This window comes from Plasmodium gonderi, assembly GCF_002157705.1.
Source record: "Plasmodium gonderi DNA, contig: Chr14, whole genome shotgun sequence".
Taxonomy (NCBI): Eukaryota; Apicomplexa; class Aconoidasida; order Haemosporida; family Plasmodiidae; genus Plasmodium; species Plasmodium gonderi.
Genome location: NW_021628939.1, coordinates 871,020 through 886,860, shown reverse-complemented (window position 1 = coordinate 886,860; position 15,841 = coordinate 871,020). Strand labels below are relative to the sequence as shown.

At 29.3% G+C, this 15,841-nt stretch overlaps 4 protein-coding genes across 4 annotated transcripts; 2 read left to right on the top strand and 2 right to left on the bottom strand.

The window, feature by feature from the left end:
* Window positions 1-197: 197 nt before the first annotated feature.
* PGO_141840 (hypothetical protein, conserved) lies at window positions 198-5,129 on the bottom strand (the record flags this gene model as incomplete). Its single annotated transcript, XM_028690178.1, has 1 exon — window positions 198-5,129. One exon carries the CDS (start codon window positions 5,127-5,129, stop codon window positions 198-200), a length of 4,932 nt encoding a protein of 1,643 aa, XP_028545979.1.
* A 2,101-nt stretch (window positions 5,130-7,230) lies between these two features.
* On the bottom strand, window positions 7,231-8,505 carry PGO_141830 (glycerol-3-phosphate 1-O-acyltransferase; the record flags this gene model as incomplete). Its single annotated transcript, XM_028690177.1, has 1 exon — window positions 7,231-8,505. One exon carries the CDS (start codon window positions 8,503-8,505, stop codon window positions 7,231-7,233), a length of 1,275 nt encoding a protein of 424 aa, XP_028545978.1.
* A 1,456-nt stretch (window positions 8,506-9,961) lies between these two features.
* On the top strand, window positions 9,962-10,540 carry PGO_141820 (ferredoxin; the record flags this gene model as incomplete). Its single annotated transcript, XM_028690176.1, has 1 exon — window positions 9,962-10,540. The coding sequence occupies one exon, from the start codon at window positions 9,962-9,964 to the stop codon at window positions 10,538-10,540; it is 579 nt and encodes a 192-aa protein (XP_028545977.1).
* A 2,876-nt stretch (window positions 10,541-13,416) lies between these two features.
* PGO_141810 (hypothetical protein, conserved) lies at window positions 13,417-13,989 on the top strand (the record flags this gene model as incomplete). The annotated part of the gene is made up of 1 exon (XM_028690175.1): window positions 13,417-13,989. The coding sequence occupies one exon, from the start codon at window positions 13,417-13,419 to the stop codon at window positions 13,987-13,989; it is 573 nt and encodes a 190-aa protein (XP_028545976.1).
* Between the last annotated feature and the right edge of the window lie 1,852 nt (window positions 13,990-15,841).

Here is a 15,841-nt window from a genome sequence, read left to right as displayed (position 1 = left end):
AACAAAAAAGCATATGACTTAGAAGAAAAGAAAAAGTTAAAAAAAAATTACATAAACATATACTTTTGAAGCAATTACCATTCACTATTTTTTGTTGCACACTTTCGTGTTCATCGTTTGGATGTATAAATAAAACACACATAAGCATTCACAAGTTCACGTAACCATACAATGCCCAAACACCAGTAGTCACATATTCAGTTCAGAATAACATCGGCAAAACTCTGCACCACATCCTGAATGAATATACTTTTCATCATATCTGATGTTGAGTGCAACTGGAAATAAGTGGATATCCTGTTTTCTACATTTCTCTCATCTATAAAGAAACTGTCGTCATATTTGATTGTAAACAATAATTCTCCATTTTGTAGATTTATAGCTAAATATTGTTTTGTGCTTGAATTTAAAATATGCACATAGGAATTACTAATTTCCTTGTTATACTTATTACACCGTTCAACAATAAAATGTGCATTTGTCGTATTTTCAATTTTGTCATTTTTCATATGAACAGCAATTAAACTTTTATCGTTCTGTGAGGATAGATAACATCCTATTATATTCTTGTTCTTATCTCTGCATATTTTACTTATTTCGTTTGTTTGATCCTTTGGTATGGAACCTTTATACTGAAACGTGACTAAGTAAGCTTCTACGGTATCGTTTATAATTTTCTTATTTTGTTCATTTAAAATTGGTTCTTTCTTGCAGTGCAGAGAGTTATTGCTACTTATACTATTCTTGCTGTTGTTATATAGCATATTTGTGTCTAAGTAGGGCACCGATTCGCTTGTCATTCCTCCATATATTGGATCTTCCCTCGAATTTCCTATACAATTTTTTTTATCACTTGTAATCTCATTCTCAACTGTGTAATGATCTAACTCCTGAGGAACTAAAGTCCCAACATTCTCACTATCTCCAATCTTGTTATAGTTTTCAGAAATAAAATTATCTATACTTGATATGTTACTTTCTATCAAGCATTCTTCAATGTTAGTAGAATTACTAAATATTGTTCCTTGTTCATGTTTTATGTTGGTTATGTATTTCTTACTTTTTTGACTAATGCTACATGATTCCATTTTTGTATCTGTCTTGTTTTCATTTGGTACATTATTGCGTTTCACATGATCTTTTGGATCATTCTTATTTGCATTTTCTTTTTCATCTAGTGATCGGGAAATTTCTTGTTGATCCTTACTTTCGTTAATATCATTCTCTTCGAAAACAATGGTAGTGGTAGTGTCGGAATTATTCATAGTCGAATCAATTTTATCCTGATGGAGTAGATGTTTATCTGAGTTTTCATACGTTTCTTCCTTCTTATGAATATCTTCATTATATTTTTTTGGTTCATTTTTTTTCTGTTTAATGAAATTTCTGGAAACTCTTTTTGAAGAAGAGATGTCTTTATTTATGTTTCCATTTTCTACTTGAAGAGGTGTCAAAATGTCATTGTTATTTTTGTCATTATACCAATTATATATATCATTAAAGTAACCATAAAAAAAATTCCAAACTGGATTATTATTTTGTTCAGTTAATTTTGTCTCCTCATGCTTATGATAATTATATACATAATTACTATTTAATATGTGCATATGGAAAAATCCGATATCATTACCAACTATCACTTTTTCTGTTTCTTCGATGAAATGTGGTTCTATGTCCAAATATTTATCTACACATGCAACTTTGATAGAATATGTTCTAACTTCTTCTCTTAGTATTCTATTAATAATTTGTATTCCTTTTATTTTTTCCATTACTTGATCGTTTTTTAAAAATTTATTTCCTATTTCTTTTACTATTTCGGAAAATACTAAAGATGAATTCATGTCCATTTTTTCATCCTGTTTATCTTTCTTATATTTGGAAATATCTTGTAAAAGACTACTGCAAATGTATTGTAAACATATAGAATTTTTCAATGTTACATCTTCTTTCCCTATTGCCTTTTTCATATCTTCATAATTTTTTACAAGTTCATCGATACATTCATCTTGAAGAAATAAATATATAAAATTTTTCAGAATTTTTTTTAAAAGAATTTTTTCATTATTGGCATTAGAATCATTACTATTTTCTCCGTTCGACATAATGCTATTCTGTTTGGATAGATTATAATACAATTCGAAGAAGAGACCTAGCTGGTGGAATCCACTACTACTATTGCTCTTACTACTGAGATAACTATTAATTCCATTAATATATTCTATCGCTGTTTCTGTATTTGCGTGTACATAATTATCACTGACTAATTTTTGTGTGCCTAAACCCAATGATATATTCTTAGGTATACTAAAATTATGACTTGTATTTATTTCTGCACTTGGGGATGATTTTAAAAAATTTTTTCTTTCTTCTTTGTCTTCTTCAAGCGACTCTTTAGTTGTAATACAATTGGTGTAAAAATTCTTCTTATGCGTTAATGGGTACATATATTTACTTCTTTCACCCCATGTTTCTTCACAATTAGCATCTTCTAGATGGAAAGAGTCATACATCAACTTGTTATCTTTCACTTCTTTCATTTGTATTGGATTAGATTGACGTCCTTTTTCATAATCATAAGCACTTTTGCATATACCTCTTTCATGCGTTATACATTCCAACTTTTTTTGTGATATGTAAAGCATTAAAATATATTTTTCTTCTTTTTCTAGGTTGTCTACCTTTAAGCCTAATTTTTTAAAATCAATTTGGTACATGTCAAACTTTTCGAAATTAATGTTATCAATATCGATGTCATTAATAAGGGATATCTTGTTTTTTATAGCATCTAATTTGCTGAAGATATCCAGGTTTTCTTTCTTTTCATTGTCATCTACAAAATCCTTACTAATCGTGCTGTATTTACAATTTGAAATATCTTCAATGGTGCACTGCTTAGCCTTACTATGCAAGTGTTCTTCGTTATCCTCTTCCATAATAAAGGGTCTTCCATTCATCGCTATATTATCTACCGTGTTTTTTTTATCAAAAAAACTTGTCTTCCTTTTAACAGAAGTAATAATATCACTTTCATATTTTTTCATCTTGGGTGAAATTATTTTCTTTTTAATTTTTTCATCTTCAATATATCCGACACTTGTTGAATGATGAATCCTATTATTGTTGTTTCCAACATTCCATACTGTCTCATTTATGTTAAACTCGTCTGAATATTTACTACAGTAATTTGTTGACTTATTTAGAAGCGATGATATTTCTCTATTAAGCCAAAAGGGTTCTAATTCGCTCTCTTTCGCTTCTTCTATTTCCGAATCGTCGTATATTTTTATATCTGCTAATTCATATGACGATTCAGAAGAAGTCCCTTTTGATTCACTTTTGCTTTCTACATTATTATTTTTAAAATTTTCATTCGCTTGGACCGTGCCATTTTCTTCAATTTTATTTGTTTTTTTATTTATTTTCATTTTGGTTTTATATTCAAATGGTGTACAAGAAGTGTCAAGCGGGTTCTCGTAGTCATTTTTTTCCAGATTATTAGTAAATGCACCATTGGTTTGGTTGTTCCTATGTTTCCTCAAGTGAGTATCATTGTTTATATCCTCTATATTTTCGTTTTCCTTCGATTGATCATTCGAAAAACTGGATGAACTGATGGAGGAAGTCCTGATTTGCACCATATTGTCGTTTCCCTCTTCATTTCTAGCTCCTGATGTGTTTTGACTTATGGTTGCATTTCCATTTGTTCTCTCGTTGTCCTTTTTAAGGCTATTAATTTTTTTTAATGAATTATTCATGTTTTTCCTTTCGGTTTCTTCCAAAATATTTTCTATGCTGTTTATCTTTTTTTGAACTATAATGTCTGTGTCACTTTGCTGTATGAAAAATTTCTGTACCATTATTTGCTCCACAGAAGAGTTTTCTTGTGAATTATCCATACATTTCTCAACTTTGCGATCAAAATATTTCTTCTTATTTTTTAAAGTGTTAAATATATGCTTTTGACTATTTGAATTCAATGAAAATTTTTCAAAATTTTTTATAATTTCTCGATTTTTTTCTTTTCTTAAACCCAACACACTTAACTCGTTATTTATTTTTGCTGACGTGAAATTTGCTATGACATTTTTTTCTCCTCCATTCTGTGTACTTTTTATACTTAAATCTCTGCTACCAAAAAGTTTACTACTTAATAAATTGGAGATTTGTTCATTTTTTTTTTTTTTTTTTAAATCTTGACCATGCAGCTTACTCTTCTGTGTGCAATTTTTTTTTTCTGCCACATGATCATTTGTTGCATTTTCTTTCTTTTTTATCGCACTATCAGGTTGTTCGTTTTGAAATTTTTTTTCATCCTGCATATTTTCGTCGTCTTGCTTATTTTTATGCCCCTGCTTATTTAATTCATTGTGCCCTTTTGGCTTCCCACGCACATTTTGTTGATCATGTCCGTTTGGATTATCTTGCTCGTTTGGATTACCTTGCTCGTTTGTATTATCTTGCCCACTAGGTTCATCCTTCTCATTTGGCCAATCTTTGGCATATTTTGTAGGTATTTGACTTTTTTTTTCAAATCTCTTCATTTCTGTTTCCGTATTGTCCCATGCTGAGTCCGTAAAAGACAAAAATTTACCTGTTTCCTCATTTCGCTCATGTTGCATTGTCTTGTTCTTCCCTTTTGCACCTTGCTCATTAATATTACCCCCGTTGTTTATAAACCAAAAATTGCCCTTACTGGTGATAATATTTTTTGTCCCTTTTACGTAATTTGATTTATGATCATAAGAATGAGGAAGTGATTTTTTCTTCCTCGACGCTTCCAATTCTTCATTCTGTATGACATTATTTTCGTAGTACTTATTTTCTCCTTTGTCCTGTTTGTACATTATATCCAATTCGGGTCCTTTGAACATGTGTGAAAATTGTTCAGGTTTAATCAATGAATTGGTTTCATCATTCTTTTTTACTTCTTCACCAGGAGGCGCGTCTTCTGAAAACGATGTAGGCACAGATATGTTATTATCCGCGCTTACGTTTGATTTGTTAGAAAATGTATCTTCATTTTGATCCGTTAGGTAGTAGTTGGACTTCGTGGCTTCACCATTAATCGATTTGACATCCTCTCCTTCGATTTCGTCATAGGGTCCGTATAATTCGTTCGAGTGCATTTCTTAAAAAGGTGTAAAACTTTTTACAATGTGTATTTCTCGAAGAATATATAAAAAACGTATATCTTTATAGGTGCGCACGAATGTTAGACTTGTTAACTTGGCCACATATATGACGTGGTGTGCTTAAAGAAATTTAACAAAGCATCTCCTACAGTTATTCAAAAGGAAATATATATATGTACACGTGTGTGTGAATATATATAAACAATTTGCGCATGCAACATCTGAGGTTAGTACATCCAGATCCGGCAGGCAAACGGAAGAGTTCCCTTATTTGATGCAGAAAAGAAAATAAAAAAGCTTTCTTATGTGAAAATCATATAAATACACACAAATGTAACCACATTTATGCGCTTCATATGTATGTTGTCTTAATAGAAATTTTTATATTTTTTATCCTAATTATTAATTGAAAAAAGAAAAAAAAATGACGGCATATATATTTACACTAATGTATACTAGCACCAAAAACACAAATAGCGTGTATTGCTAATATTGAAGTGACGTGAATAAAAAAAAATAACAACAAATTGAGGGTGATAAAAGGATTCTTACACAAAAATGCTATTTTGTAAAATGGATTTACAATAACAGAACAAATTATTTAGGAGAATAATACTGATTATGACTATATATAAATAAGAACATCACACATAAGATATTTTAAAAAGTGTACACATAAATTAATGTAATTGTATGGAGTATAATAAACACAATTTAACACATTTTTATGTACAATCATGGTTTTAACTAATGCGGCAACTTTTTTGTTATTTTTTCTTTTGTTCTTTTTGCAGCCTACACATGTATATCATGAGAAAATAAGACAATAAAAGTGTTACAACAATTTATCATCCACATAACAATGTGAAAATATTTACATTCACATATATATTTGTATATATAAAAATGTACATTTAAAACAAATAACAAGGCAGATAATTCTTTTTTCCATAAAGCACGTAAAAAAAAAAAAAAAAAAAAAAAAAAACTTGTGTTATTCACGCATCTGTTACAAAAAGAGAGCTTGGAATTACAAAACAATATGTGTGAAAAAAAAAGAAAAAGAATTCTCTTTATTTTCAATATTATGAAGTTTTTTTAGTAGACATTTTTTTATCCTTTGTTGAACTATACATTTTTACGATTTTACAATTAAAAGATCATTAAAAAAACATTAAAAACAAAAAAAAAAAAATTTCATTGATTTGTGCATGTAAAATAGACGTTTGCAAGTGTTAAATGAGGTATTTGGCTAGCTGGGAAAAAAAAAAATTAACATTCTTACTTGAACATAAGAATATCGAATTTTTATAATCTTATAAATGGAAGAACGGAAAAAGAAAAAGACAAGAAAAGACAACATTTAAACATTCCCCTTTACGTTAAAAAATGCAATTATTATATGCGTGTTCTATAAAAATTTTTTGATTTAAAAAAAAAAATAATAATAAGAGTGGGGGGGGGGGGGGGGGGGGGGTCACGTTTTCAAAAAAAATTGAAAAAGATCATATTAAAAACTGAGCATTGGTCATATGTATGCGTGTTTTTTTTTTTTTTTTATTTTACTTTTATCTCTAGTTTTTAGCAAATATTTTTTTGGGGGTATAAGACATTGCTAACAGTCGTTGTCAATTTACATATATATATATATATATATATAATAACATATATAATTATGGACGTATGCATACTAACACATGTACATATGGGAGAAAAGAATGTAGATTTACTTACAGAAAACAAACATATTATTACCAGTTAAGTCCATTCAATTGCTGTTTTTTTTATTATTTTATTTTTTTTTTCTCTTAATATTATGACAAAATTAAAATTACTAAAAAAAAATGTTATGAAACAAGAAAATAAAAAACCCTAAAAGAAAATATAAATAAAAAAAAAAAAAATTTAACTAAAAAATGAGGAAAGTCAGGTAGGCGAATAAAACTAATGGGCTTATTCAAAAGAGATAAAGGAAAAAACAAACCTGCTGCAACTGATATGTACACATGTTACACTTCTTCATTTGGAAAAGCATTTTTCTCTATATTACTGTGGATTGGGATGACATTTCCCAGTTTCCCATCCCTGTACCACTCTATATCATCACTAGTTCAGTTATATCACTATATAATTTATTGACATAGGTGTACAGATATTTTGCTATAACCTTTTCATCAATATGAGGATACGCATCAAAAAGGTCTTCCCCTAAATTTAACCCAACAGGGGAATATGAACATGACCTTTGTTTTTCAATTTCGTCAACATCAACTGTGTTAGGAGGTGGACAAATGTTATAGGTATTTAATGCTAATCCTATGAAATGAGTTTTTACTTTGGCCCTTTTTGCAAAGATATAAAAAGTTTGTATAATTTTTGGATCAAAGGGAGAAATTTTGATGTTACCATCTGGGCCTTTTCTGTCTCTTCCTCCACTTGGAGCTAGCCAAATGATATTTCTCCCCTCGGTTAACAAATTTTTCAATGCGTTAAGAGATTTGTGATTGAATAGAATTTTTTCTTCTCTAAGGTGTGGTGGATTCTCAATATACTTTTTGGAATAAATGCAGAGAAGATTAGCTGAAACGCTAAATGGTCTAGATAATGGATCTGATCTTATTTTATGGCCACCAATGAAAATTATTCTTCTTGAAATATTTTGAGCATTATGAATATGAAAGTAGTATTTTAATATATTTGCATCTGCTTCTATATGATGATTACTGAATATTATTACATTATGTCCTTGTTGTATCCAATTTTTTATTTTATCAATATTTTGAATCCCAATGAATTTAGAATTTTTTTTGTCAATTAATTGAGACCAGAATTCTATGGACCATTCATATAAAGTTTCATCATATTTATGTACATTCGGAAATGTATAGTATCTGTATTTTTTAAACGCTTCGATATATTTTAAAAAATTTTCTAAAAAATTCTGCGGTGAGCAAGGTTTATATTTTTTCATTTCTCCAAAATATTTTTTTAAGAATCCCATGAATGTGTTAATATGTTCTACATTTTCCATATTTTCTACTTTAAGTACCTCCAGTTTATCGGAGATTATTTTTAGGGCTTCTTCATACGTGTTCTCCATTATAGTTGGATTGTTCATTTTGTTTCCACAATTGTTGGCAGTAGTATATCCTTTAATGTTTTCCTCATTTTCAGGTATCGAAGTTGAATGTGGTGACGCGTACGTGACATTATTTGTGTGTCTATTTTTTGAAATTCCCCTAATCACGCGATCGTAATGGTTATAATTTTTTATATACTGGATAGTTTTTTTTTTTACATTTTCAACATTGGTTATTTCGAGGATGATGAATAATACGGTTGTTAATAGTGAGTTCCATACGTGTGTCATTTTTCCGTGCTTATTATGGAGAGAGAGTGATGGCGTGGGGTGTCATGAAAAGAGGAGAAAAAGTAGAGAAATAGAAACGAAAAGGGGGGACGAAATTGAAACGAAAGGGGGGACGAAATTGAAACGAAAGGGGGGAACGAAATTGAAACGAAAGGGGGGAACGAAATTGAAACGAAAGGGGGGAACGAAATTGAAATGAAAGGAGGAGAGTAAAATTGAAACGAAAAGGGGGAGCGAAATTGAAACGAAAAAGGGGGGAGAAGTAGAAACGAAAAAGAAGAGAACGACTAGAATGATTCCACGTTTAGTATAGGTGTAAGCATGGTGCACATAAAACGACTTATCCTTCTTTTGTAGATATGCTCACAATTCTGAGTCCTTTAAGTCACAATGCTTCATTAGGGATATGTTTAAGTCCTTTGGGATTTTCCCCACCATTTGTTCATTTTTTTTTTTTTTTTTTTTTAAATTCTTCATTTTTTGCATGTGCTTATTTTTTTGATAAAATTGAACACTTTTCTTTACATTTATCTAGATTTCTCCATCAATTTTAGAATCCGTTTCTTTCGAATTATGTACGCAACCGTGTAAGGAAGTGTTTTATAGTGTGGTGCAAGCATTGTAACTTGATATACACACAATACACTTGTTTTTGTAGGTAATAACAATATACATTGTACATTTAAAAGCACACGCAATATGACTTTATTTGTCCTCCAACATTTCCATCCATCGATCTTCTTGGGAAGAATTGCCCTTTTTCACGTGCGCTAATTTTAAAAAAAAAGTCCACTCATCATTACACTATGAAGAAAAAAAAAAAAAAAAAAATACATATATATATGTATATATTTTCCCCACCCTTTAATTCCCAATTTTGAACTAGATTTCTACATTTACTAAAAAAAGAGTGAACAGAAGAAAAATACCAACTAGGCTTATTTTACTTGCAACAATTTCAAAAATTTTCCACCAAAAAGAGCATTTTATGAAAAAATCGTTTTTTTTTTTTTTTTTTTTTTGTATAACATATATAAACGAATTAAAAATCTCAGTGAAGGCATGGTTCATCTGACGAATTGAGGAAAAAGCTTGGATAAAATGCAAGCATTATGAGAACATAATACGTTAAATATATACACATAAGTATGGATACCCATATATATCTATGTATACATATATATATATATATATACATGAATATATTCGCTAATTCAGGATTATGTAGACGAACATAGATATATTAATGCATATATTTACATGAATGCGAGTTCCATTTGTGATGATTATGCCTTTTCCCATCCCACAACCTCCTTTTCTAAGTGTAGATTCTAAATAAGTTATACACATTTACACCAGGTGTATGAAAAAAAAAAAAAAAAAAAAAAAATATATGCACATATGTACATTCATATATGTGTAATATATGCACACAAAGTAGAAGATAAGAAAAAACATGATTGCAGTTATTATACTACTCCTGTTTGTTACACTCTTAACGAAGCACAGTAATACGTATAAATTCAGTCGCAAAAATATCCCCTTAAATTATATGTATGGAACTCGAGGTATAATAACATGTAAGCCCTCCAAACATTTTTCGTCTAAGTTTGTAAACAATTTAGTTAATTATGAGAAATTGTCATATCTTTCTACAGGCGGAAACATATTAAGCAACATGGGTCAGACAAATGGTGGTGGTAAAAAGAGATATTTTAAATCGTCAAATAAAAACAAACTCTTTTATAACATTACTTTGAGAACAAATGATGGGGAAAAGAAAATTCAGTGCGATGAAGATGAGTATATATTAGATGCCAGTGAAAGACAGAACGTTGAATTACCATACAGCTGTAGAGGGGGAAGTTGTTCTACCTGTGCTGCAAAATTAGTACAAGGGGAAGTTGACAATGATGATCAAAGTTACCTAGATGAAAATCAGCTGAAACAAAAATATATTCTGTTATGCACTTGTTATCCCAAATCAGACTGCGTTATCGAAACACACAAGGAAGATGAATTGCATGACATATAATTAGTTTTGTTATTGTATTTTTTTTAGCTCTGTCAAGGTGGATATAGCCCTCATGCACATACGATTATTTATCTCTCTAATTTGTGTATAAATGCTTTTTATCTGCATAAAAGAAGACGCAAAAAATAAAATAATAAAATAAATAAAAATAATAACAGAAAAAAAATAATAAAATAAATAAAAATAATAACAGAAAAAAAATAATAAAATAAAAAATAATAATAAAATAAAAAAAATAATAAAATAAAAAATAATAATAAAATAAAAAATAATAATAAAATAAAAAATAATAATAAAAGAAGAATCCGATAAATTTGTCTGTTTGTATATTTTTGTTTATAAATAAAAATTTAAGCATTTTTTTTGGGGGATTAATTTCAATAAAAAGATACGAACCCATTAGTGTAACGACAAGTGCTGGAGAAAGGAAGTTTAAATGACAGAATAAATCTCCACTGACGAGGGGTAGTTATTAAAAGGACACAATCTTTTGCTGTCCTTGTGTAACGTGATCATTAGATGGATATATGCATTTAATCCGTGCGTCCTTAGAGCCCCTTTTGATAGTACATTTTGAAGTTATCTCTTCACATTCTTTCCGTCAATCAGTCATTCAATTAGTCTGTCCTACATTCTGTCGCCTTTTCAACCAGCCTGTAAATCTACCTGCCTGTCACCACCCTCGAGTTTCCACAACCTTTATGACCTGCTCCCCCTCCCACATTTAACATTTATTTTTTGTTCAAAATTTAAGCAAATCCCATAACGCGAAAGGCATGTCCACGTAAAAGCTAAACGTAGTTATAAACACACAACCTGTTGTGATAGGGAAGAAAAATAAAATTTCCTATCCCATAGGTACTGCATGTACATATGCAAATATGTATGTTTGATATGTGTGCACTTTTTTTATGGACGAATTATGGTCGTCCACTTTTTTGACAAAGTGAAACGTCTTGCACTTGATGCGCACGCTACTTTTTATTTTTTAAAGGGGGAAAAAAAAAAAAATTAAAAAACGCGAAAATCGAGAAATAATTACGTAAAAGTAATGCGCCACGCTATATATATATATATATATATATATACATACATAGTGGATACGAAAATAAAGGCTTCTAGTTTGTGAAAATGTCTATATTTTTAACGCGCAAAATTGTATAAGCGTCATTTTTTCCCAATCACCCAAAGGTTCATATGCAGACATGGTACTTTGCAAATTGCACACTAAAAACTACGCAAGTTTGCTAAGTGGTAAATTTTTTTTTTTTTTTAAAAGTTATTTAATTTTTTTTTTTTATATATTTTTCCATGTCCTATGAAAAATTTTTCCGTTGCTGAACATAATTCGATGACATATGCATATTTAAACACATATATACGCATATATATATACATACATACACATATATATGTGTGCACATTTTTGTACACATGTGTGTATATGTTCTCCTCCCAGAAAGGGGCAAAATTTTGCGAAAATTTGGATAGGAGATCTATAAAAAAGTTTGAAATATAAGCATGTAAAAAGGAACAAACCTTTTGGAAAAATTGCAATGGATAGTAGGAAGTACCATCATAGCTCTGACTAAGTGCTACAACCATATAACTGTTGCAATTTTTATATATATATAAAAAAAAAAAAAAAAAAAAAAAAAAAAAAGCAAAAATGATTCACATCCCTATTTGCACGCTTCCAGAATCAGTGCATCGATGTATATCTCACAATTATTTACATGTCACAACTGCTGAGTGTGAAATGTTACTAAAAATGCATAAAAATAGAGAAGGGCTACAAGAATAGTGCAAGTTGCATGTCTATAAGAATTGTTGTTTTTTTTTTTTTTTTTTTGCTTTCCTATGAATATTTCCCACAGAAAAGAGGCTTTCGGGGCACGTTTACCTTTTTAGATTGTATTTTTATATGTGCACACGTATATATTTTTGATATGTATATATAGACGTACGCATTTAAGCGGAATGGATTATTTTCCTCTTCCTCTTATTTTCCATGTCAAAATAAGAGTAATCTACATTTTGTGTGCATCATTTAAGGCAAAAAAATCAAGAATTGAAAAGCCTTAACACATAACATGCAATTATTATTACATGTATATTATGCACCACTAGGTAAGCACTATTTAAATAATAAGAAGAAAATGGGGAAGGGGATTATTACCTATCAAATGGTAAGTGTAAGTGATAAATTTTTATGTGTATATATATATATATATATATTTTGTAAAAAGTAATGGTTATGAAATTCATAAATTTTTGGTCTTTTTTTTTTTTATTTTTTTTTCTCATTTTTACTTATTAAAAGGATGCGCTTTTATTGGCATAAAGACAAAGCATGAATATAAAATTAATCTTAGTAATTTCCCCTATTTAGAAAATTAACAAATTTAGCATTTTGTACTTTATCCTTTTGCTTGTCCGAGCGTCTAAGTTTTCATATTTTTACGCATACTCGTGGCTGCATAAGTTGCCGAATTTATGGTCTTATAGTTAGCTCTGCATGAAAGTTACCTGGTGTGTGCTTATTGAACATGTGTTAATATACACACACGTAGATATATCTATATATATGTACATGTGTAAGTTTTTGGAAATGTGCTTTTTTTTTTCTTTTTTTTAACACTTTGCTTCTTTGCACGTGCTCCAACTCAGCAACATTGATAGGCAAAGTGCACGTCAAATGTGAGTACAGTTTATGATATATCGTAATTGTACACGTAAGACGTAACATACAAGGTGATTGGCATATCACGTAGAATAAATCAAGATTCTATTGGGCATATTTGAAGTTCCTTTAGATACACACACCCATCTCCTCTGGAAGCACCCTGTTGGTTCCTATTTTTCAATTTCAGAAGATGAGTTCTTTAAAATGTTTATCTACCAGAGTGGCATCATGTGTTTTGTATTTAATACCGCTGATATACTCCTTCATGATTTTAGTATTTGGATTCATTGAATATAAGCAAAAACGAACATGTAATTTATTAGTACTGTGTGTTTTTTATGGAATTGTAATTATTTTAATTTGTTTAGTTGGCTTCTATGGAATAATAAAAGAAAATGCTACATCAATCAGATCGACTATTGTTTTGTTAATCGTGAATAATATAATTATGACTATGTTAATAACATTTCTGCTGATAGATATTATAAATTTCCCGCATGTTGTGACAGTTCATAAAGCATCCAAGTTATTACAGTTTATAGTACAGGATAAAAAGGTGGGATTAGTTTTCTGTTCGATTGTTTATTTATTAATATTCTTTTCTTTTTGTTTTATGTGGACAATTGGGGATTACCTAGCTCAGTTAGATGCCAAGTTGTGTTTAGAAGACTTGAGATATTCCCATGATCGCATGCAGAGTAAGAAGAAAAAAAATTCCCCAAAATTGCTAGGTGACGAGAGTGAATTTTTGATTAAGGTGTAAATGTTTCCATTCACGCGAAGACGAAGACATGTAGTGGTATATAAGATGTCACACATTAGTGCACAAATATGTAAATTTTGAAACGAATCAGTTGTTCGACCATTCACCGTTAGGTGCATTTAAATTGAAGAATAGAAAAAAAGAAGACGAAAAAATGAAGAAAAAAAAATGAAATTTCCATTTTTTTCTATTAAATATGTCTATATGAAAGAGAGATATTTTTAGTTCTTTTGTTTTCGATGATGAAATGTTCCTTATCCTTTTTTTTTTTTTTTTTTTTTTAAATGGAAAATAAAAAATTCACTAAACATTATCTGTGTTTAAGTTGATGTTCTTTGGGTTTTTATTTGTTGAGATTTAATATTTGCATAGGATCTTTGTACATAAGCTTTTCCTTTTCCGCTTCCTTTTATTTTATTTTATTTATTTTTTTTTTTTTTATATTTAAGATTTGTACTTTAGAATATTTTAATAGGACATTATATTTTGATGCAACCATGGGTGTTATTTCGTTATGTGCTATCAATCCCTCCCTTCCCCGTCTCTCCTTAGTTCATATTTTATTGATCAATTCAATCTTTTGCCTTTTTGAGAAATTCATAAGTGTTGCTTTTAATTATGTACACAGCATTTTTGCTAGGGTGGGGAATCTGGGTGTGCTGTAGTATCATGGGGATGACATGTGTATAACCATGCACATGCAAATTTTTTTTTTTTTTTTTTTTTTTTTTTTTTTTTTAAAAACACATTTTAATCATTGAAACGAGCTGAATCTCTTCGTTTCAGCTGGTGTCTTTTACAACTGACTTAGAAAAAGTATTGCAAATTGAAGAGTGCCCAAATTGTAACATAATAAGGTATAAATATGTAATAAAAAATTGGTACAAATTTAAATTAATCAAGAATATATTATCGTGAGGTTGGAGAAACAAAAAAAAAATGAGTTATTTATGATGATATAATATGACAGGTACACAATATGTTTTGGGGCAAAAAAATTTCACTAGCTGGAAAATTCATTCCGTTTGGATATTATCCATTGAATTTTCATATTTCAATTAAATTCCACTTAGTCAACATGTATCTTTATTAAGCTGATAAAACATTTTCGAAACCATGTCCATTTTACTTTTCAAAAAAAAAAAAAAAAAATGAAAAAAAAAAAGGGTGTGATTCATGAAAAGGAAAACAAGATCCTTACATGTAGTTTGTAGGGATCTTTCAATTTTGGGGTTCATTTTTCCTGACATCAAAATTTTTCGAAGCCCTGTGTGGTGGCAGCGAGGACATGTGCATTGACCAATTGCTGAATGATTACATATACCTATACAGAATATATATATGTGTATGTATGCATCTACGTATTTATGTACGTATTTATGTACGTATTTATGTACGTATTTATGTACGTATTTATGTACGTATTTATGTACGTATTTATGTATGTATTTATGTATGTATTTATGTATGTATTTATGTACGTATTTATGTATGTATTTATGTACGTATTTATGTACGTATTTATGTATGTATTTTTTTTTTTCCTCATCCTAAGGCACTGAATATGTCATGGTAAACTCACTTCAAAGTGGCAGTTTTTACTAATCATACTTTTAGTGTCTTACATAAATTGAATGCGTAAATAAGGCAGATTCATTTGTGATGTTCTCACAAGTCATTAGCTCCATGTCATTAATAACCCAATAGTAGGGGATAAAGAAAAGCCACAACTCATTTAAGTAATAGAAAAAAAAAAATATATCAAAAGAGAATATGCAGTTTATATATATATATATATATTTATTATTATTATTATTCCAACTTTTTAATTGTTTGTTCATTAATTTTTTTT